Below are 6939 nucleotides of genomic sequence, written 5' to 3'. Positions count from 1 at the left end.
TGCCTATGTCAATCGTAAAAGAGGGTCGAAAGTTTCCTCCCCACTAGGAAAACTATCTAGTCTACTGAAAAAAATCCCACGCCGAGAGGCTGTGGCTCTCAAACTGTCGGGCGTGTTCAAAACTTCTTCAGCGCCAATCGTTGAAAACCCGTCTGTCTAGAACTCTGAAAATCCATTACAATCCGTGGGACTAGGACCCCACACTAGTTTGAACGGAATTTCTAGCAGACTCTATTAAAAGAGCAGTTCTTGTCACCGTTTCTGATTCGTTACCTCAAACCACAGGACACACCTTAAAGTTTCGTTACTTGCCCGCTGCTGGCGCGCAAATCAGCCTGCCAGCAAGAAATGAGAGAAGCGCCGTAGGTGGCGTGGTGATCGGACCTACTGAGAAATTGGCTAACAGAGATGGTTCCGGATATGGTTAGAGTCCAATACTTCCCAGGATAAGAAGTCATAAACTTCTGACAATACCGCACCACACGTTTAAACTAAATTGTACTTGGTGAGATTTAACGAACGTTGCGTGAGGATTTCTCTGGGACCATTGATGCTTATTATGCAGGTTAATAATACCATCTCGCGAAAAGTTAGCTTCGTCTGTGACTAACAGACTACGCGGGAAATCAATGGCGTTTATCTGAGGCAGATACCACTGGCAAAACGCCGTGCGTCGTGGGTAGTCCGAGGAATTCAAACCTTGAACTTTTTGAAAATGGTAAGGATGAAACTGGTGACTTTTGAGGATTTTCCACACGAGCACGTGACCAACGCCTAATCGCTTACCCACCTGGCGGGTACTTGCTTCTGGTTCGTTCTCGAAAATAGTAAGGACTTCGTCTTCTACGGTCTCTGGGACTTCTTGCCCTCTAGGTTGAGGTCCAGCCGGTTCGATTCGTCCGTCTTGTCGTAAACGTCTGTCCACAGCCTCGAACGTCAGTCGGTTTGGTAAGCGTCTTTGCGGAAATCTTTCCTGATAAAAACGTACAGCTGCCGCAGCAATCCCCTCGGCTAGTCCATACATTAGGTGCATATCCGCATATTCGGCATTTGTAAAGACATTCTTTGTTATACGACACATCAAACACTAACGTAATGAACAAACTCAACCTTCAATCGCAACCATTTTACTGGGTGCTGAGAAATCTTAAAACACTATGACACTTGGTATTAGCTTTACATTACCGCCGTACGCGTACTTCTACCCATTTATACCCTTCAGCTATCTAAAGTTACAGTAGTGTTTCTCAAATTCAAGGCTATTGAAATTGTCTATGACTTCGAAACAAGTTGGGTAATGGCATAACCCTTACTCCACATTTTGGGATATTTTCTCGTTTTCGGGGCAAATGTTTGGGGGGCCGTATCTCCGAAACTAAATGTTGTAGACCCACTCACTTTGGTCCAATAAACACGCTCCTTAATTTGTGATGGACCTTTCAAAAACACCCTGTATAAGGTAAACAGCTGAAGCGTAGACAATTGGGCATTTACAAACACATAAAGGTTATATCTCTCCAAAATTTACACACTTCATTTCCTGTTCTTTTTGCCATTAACTGACTTCCATGTGTCCAACATTTATCCTTATTGGATGTGAAACGTCGTCTGCTTTACTGTATATTAGCTATGCTTGGAATACTGCTTCAATAATTCGTAAATTTTTACTTCAAATAATTCAATATCTAGGTAAATAAGTTTGTAGTAGTAGACCTCTTGACTCGGAGAGGTAATATTTTGGTTTTTCCAACTTGTTGTTTTTATATCTATGCACTTTTTTTTATTTGAACAATGCCTCAATTATTATAGGTATGCCAACGAGACTCCTATAAATTATACGACAATTACGGTGAGTTTACCAATAGGCCTATTTGGAGGCAGCACAAATTGATTTATTAAATCAAGACTGTAATATACTTTAATTTGTTGCCAGGAAACCTGGGAGTTGGCGAATCAAGTGTCGCGGTACGAAAGCACAGCGGATTATTTAAAAAGATCCTTCAACATAAAGTAATCTTCGTTGAACTTGAAATTAGGTTAAATTGTAGGCCAACAGAGAATGAACTGTCTTAATGCACTAGTTTTGCGCAAATGCACAAGAATGATATTAGTAAGCTGAGGCGTACCAACACTCCATATAAATTATTAAATGAAAGAAATTAGTGTTTGGAAAATTCGTTTGCAGACGAATGTAATCCTCATTGGCTCGGTCAAATGAGTGAGCACGAATAAGGAGAGTCAAAGATGAAAAGGGGAAGGTAACTATAACGGCACATCCGGATATCTCTCTAACGCACACCTACCTCGGCGCACAGCCGAGGAGCCAGACGTCACATGTTCCGTTAAAGCTTAGTTCCCACTTGACCGAAAACCCGACAGAAACACTGCGTAAGTACCTCTGCGGCAAAAAAATCTTCTGCAGGACGCGACCGAAACAGCTTTGGTGTTCTTTTTTGGACGCAGAGGACGACGTAAAATTATTTTCATAACTAATCAAAATTCGTCATAATAGGGGAGTTTTTTATCGCCGCTTTGAGGTTTTTTTTTAACTCGCCAGTCGCCATTGCCACATTTGCATGTTATGAACTTATGAGTCTGAATTCTCTAATCGGATTTGATCGCGAGTCGCTATTGCCGTGTTTGTATGTAATAAACCTTTGACTTGAATCTCTGACCTTAATTTGGTAGAAGTAAGCTCTCTAATTAAGATGCCATCAAGGGAAAATCAAATGACAAGGCTTAACTTCTGGCTCCGAGTCCCAATTCCAGCTCGTGCCACGCGACTACCGGTCGACCGCCCTTTTCTGACGGAATTCGGCCGTATGTGTGAACCGAACTAAAATGTTGCCGTCGTAGGGCTGCGTATAAAACTCAATTTTTTGCCGCAGCGCTCAGGTTTTCGGTCGTCATTTTCGGTCAAGTGGGAACCTAGCTTAAGAATACAAACTTATCTGGTTTGTTTCCCTCTCTGTTGCGGCGATTGCGCATGTGCGGTTTGAAAGAGGGGCTGACGGAGAATTTGGTACCTCCGAGTATCCTTCTCATACGTGCTCACTGGTCAAATGTGTTTGTCACCCTTTCTGATTAATTATGTATCAGATGCGAATGACTAACTTATGACCACTTTTGCACCATTTTGAAACTTTATTTTATGAATTACTTCTAGGGCAATATTCGAAGGCAATAAATTTGATTTTTATGAGCTTATTAGAATTTATTCAGAACCTGAATTGGCTAACGTAAGTAACGTTTCTGCTAATTTGGCAGTAGCGAAGTACAAATAATTTCTACATCAATTTTTCCGGGGTTTAGAATGTTCACTGTGTAATGTTTCCCATGCCGTTGTCATTTTTTGATGGCCGACAGGAATATTTCAGTCCGTCTTTGCCCTTTGGAAGTTCGAAGATGATTATCGTATCCGCCGCCCCGAAGAGAGTCTTGATAACTTCGTCATCCTTCCTAAATGTGGACACTAAGGTAATTTTTGCTCAGTTACAGTTTCAATGGTGGATTGGTTCTTGGTTTCATTATAGGTGGCGATTTTAACGGCATTAACCGTCATCCTTCTGTCGTTTTTGCTCGTCGTTCATTCGATAGTAATGAACAAATACAAATCGTTGTCCAACAGGAAGTTTGTCGAAAAAGTGGCCCGAGAGGCCCTGCAATACGTCTGGGAAAACGCGTCACTCCTGTGTGCTGAACGTAAGAAAATTGTTTCTAATATTCGCTACTTTGCATTGGGTATGGGGCGAAAAACTGAAATGAATATTGATCATCGCGCGAGCCTGCTTTATAAGAGGATCCAAGGAGGATGTATAGGTGGTAAACTCGTTCTGGAAAGGGGAGCTGAAAAACCCTGGAAGATACCGCATGCAATGGAGAGCAACTCCGACGCGCAAGCCGTTGGTAACGGTGCGCGTCACGTGGTAGTTTTTGGAAACGAGAGATATTCAAAACTATAATCAAACTCATGAGGTTAGAGCAAGGAGGCTACGCAGGCACGAGATCGCACGCTCTCTTTTGCCGCGAGAGGGTAGCGGTAGCCATGGTAACTGGGGACCGGCACAATACCGTTTTAGTAACAGGGGACTACTTTGTGCATTTTGTCTGACTCCGAGTGTCCCCTCTTATACATCCTCCTTGGAGGATCTTTCTTGAGAGACGGGACTGGTGTGCTCTAAGACAGGTTTTTGCATTTCGAAAAACTACATAGCGGTTTCCAGCATTTTGCCCCACATTACTTCTCGTCTGTTAACTTTGTCGTGGCTTATCGGAGTGACTTTCATCCTGTTTTTCTTGGGTTGTTTCTTGTGTACCGAGTTCACGACGGAAAGTTACAATTGCATCGACACCCTCTCGGACTTGATCAAATCGGGAATTCCACCTGTAATGATCGAACGCAGCGGAACTTTCGAATATCTTCAAGTTTTGGTAAATAACCTTTTTCGCAATAATTTCTCGATTCATCTGATGTCTTCGGTGCGTATCTACGCGGGTGTACGCCTCGAAACAGCAACCGCAATTCCATAAAAACTGCTGTTTTGAGAATAGCAGTTTTTAGCTTGAGCTTTAAACAATTCGTAACCCTACCTTTTGCTTAATCTAATAAGTAAAACAAGGTCATCATACGCTAGCTTGAACTAATACTATTATGGTTGGAATAATAATACCTAAACTAACCCTAAAACTACTGGGGTTAAAATAACATAACATAACCTAACTTCAACAAATTTAGACCATCCAAACCTACATCATCATAAACGACAATCGTTTTTCACATATCTGTTAAATTGCTCTTTTGGGAACTGCTGTAACGGTACGCCGCATTAACGAGAACCGCTGTTTAGGGAACTGCCGTAATGAGTAAACTGCTTTTTCGAAAAACCGCTATTTGGGGAACCTCGGTTATGAGGACCACTATTATGGATCCGCTCATTCGAGAACTGCTTATATGAGCGCTTCCCATCTAGGCTGCCAAGGATTCAGCTCTTCAGGAATGGCTCGACGCACTCGATCAGGAGACTATTTTCAAAAGTTTAATGGATTTTCTTATGTTGGATGGATATCTGCCGATAATTTCTGGGGAAAGAGCTCTGATCATAACAGACATCCACCTCACTTGGCTCTTGGGAGAGGTCTTGACCGCTGATTCTGAGACTAAAGAGTTTTTCGCGGAAGGACTTTACTTTTCTCAACAAGAATTTGGCTTCGACTACTTAAACGTCATTTACAATACATCTTGGATAAGAAGCAGTCCGCGAATACATGAGTACGGCCAAATTATGTCAGTATGATCTTTATCAGAGAGTGAACGGAGTTGACAAATGTTTTATTGCAGAGTGGGGCCAATGTTCGAAACGCAAGTTTACAACTATCTGGATTTTGTTTTCCATCACCCCATTGAATACATCACGTGGAAGAGACCGTTGAAAAGCTCGGCCGACTTAGACCTCAGAAGCGTCATCGCTCCTTTCTACTTGTATTTTATGCTGATGTCCGTTTCAGTAACCATTGCCATTACTGAGATTTTCTTCAACCACGTGGCTTAAACGCCTAAATTAACCCACGTCTTAAACGCATTGTGTCGTATTATAAATCAATTATTTATTTTGTGTCGCGTTTAGAAAACTCAATGGCGACCAACACTATTGACAATGTTCCTATAGCGTTCCTTTTTTCTTCCGTTCTTTATTTAGGCTAACCATGCAATTTTCTGGCTATAAATTTTTCGTGTATCTTTTCATTGCACGCTATCTCTCGCGCAACGGAAAATGAATATTTCCACCTGCGAATTCCGGAGTGCCACCCATTTAATTACTTCTAGATTAATTATATTAAATTGAACTAACTCTGCATTAAGGTTATTTTGTTTGCGTTGATATGGTGTTATCAACGTTTTTTTCCAATATATGCAATAATTAACCAAAACTTTACTTAGGATGAACAATGCTGTGCTTGCGATCGTTTTGCTATATTGATCAGCCTCGCGGGGCGTAATGATGAAAGCTTCAATTTCATCAAATAGTCCTTTTTTATCCACATTGTATTATGTACATCTACGATGTATCTATTAGTTTGACCAGAAGGGGATAATAGAGGAAGGATGACACTCTGTATCCTCTTAATGCTTTAGTTATGTAACGTCATTCTTCCCAGGCTCCCCCTTTTAGTTTGCTGTCCCGCTCATCAAACTACAAATGGACATCGCACCGTAAGGTGAATTCTATAGTTGTTTGGCACTAAATCCCCAGCAATCATCCCACAAACCTCGTCTTGACGTGGGACAAAATGCACAAGCGCGCCTTGCCAAATATTTAAACGCTAATAGAGTAATGATGAGGGAACTATTTATCGCGTGTGTGATTCGGTTTAGTAACCTTGCTCTAAGTGTTCCAATGTTGGGAAGAGTGACGTTACACTCACCCCGCTTTGTGGTACACTTCTCTCGAAGAGAAGTATTATATACTTCTGGTTTGACCCGTTGTTGTTGTCGTCGTCGGCGTGCCAGTGTACCGCCATTGGCAGTGTAAAATATTTCGTTCGTCATTGAAGGGAGAGGATTGTGGCGAGGAGATATTTTTCGTTCGTGTATTTTAAAAGGAATGGAATTATATTAGAAAGTTTAAGCATTGCATTTAACTGTACTAGTTAGGTTGGGCATGTTGAATTGTTTTTTACGTTTGCTCGATATATTTAAAGTGAGAGAGAATTACGGGATTGCCTTAATTTAAATGGAAGCTGTCCTACTCCCTTTAAAATTTCTGTCGCCCGTCGACAATAAGGATTTCACCTAAGACCATTAAACACAGATGGACTAGAATGATAAGCTAAAACCAGAAGGGAATAAGAGAGAAGGGACACACTTTGTATCTCCATAATGCTTTACACTCGTAACAACAGTCTTACCAACCTCAAATCAACTACCCTTCACTGATTGGC

General features: G+C 41.5%; 1 protein-coding gene and 1 long non-coding RNA gene across 2 annotated transcripts; both read left to right on the top strand.

The window, feature by feature from the left end:
• The first annotated feature begins 1783 nt into the window (after positions 1 to 1783).
• On the top strand, positions 1784 to 3447 carry LOC149588791 (uncharacterized). Its single transcript, XR_016379794.1, has 3 exons — positions 1784 to 2010; positions 3167 to 3239; positions 3313 to 3447. It is a non-coding gene; the product is annotated as an uncharacterized LOC149588791 (long non-coding RNA).
• A 510-nt stretch (positions 3448 to 3957) lies between these two features.
• Positions 3958 to 5772, top strand: LOC149588790 (uncharacterized). Its single transcript, XM_089862329.1, has 3 exons — positions 3958 to 4431; positions 4971 to 5284; positions 5339 to 5772. Exons 1-3 carry the CDS (start codon positions 4390 to 4392, stop codon positions 5547 to 5549), a joined length of 567 nt encoding a protein of 188 aa, XP_089718455.1. The 5' UTR covers positions 3958 to 4389; the 3' UTR covers positions 5550 to 5772.
• The last annotated feature ends 1167 nt before the right edge of the window (positions 5773 to 6939 follow it).

The sequence above is a fragment of the Phalangium opilio genome, unplaced genomic scaffold, assembly GCF_054372755.1.
Source record: "Phalangium opilio isolate 3A_F unplaced genomic scaffold, DU_Popi_V2 ptg000537l_1, whole genome shotgun sequence".
In the NCBI taxonomy this organism is placed as follows: Eukaryota; Metazoa; Arthropoda; class Arachnida; order Opiliones; family Phalangiidae; genus Phalangium; species Phalangium opilio.
Note: the sequence above shows the minus strand (reverse complement) of the source record. Positions and strands in the feature narration are given on the sequence as shown.

Coding starts and splice junctions, on each gene's coding strand:
- LOC149588790 (XM_089862329.1), top strand. CDS start 4,390: ATGATCGAACGCAGCGGAACTTTCGAATATCTTCAAGTTTTG. Junction 4,432..4,970: donor TCGAATATCTTCAAGTTTTG/GTAAATAACCTT, acceptor CTTCCCATCTAG/GCTGCCAAGGATTCAGCTCT. Junction 5,285..5,338: donor CATGAGTACGGCCAAATTAT/GTCAGTATGATC, acceptor GTTTTATTGCAG/AGTGGGGCCAATGTTCGAAA.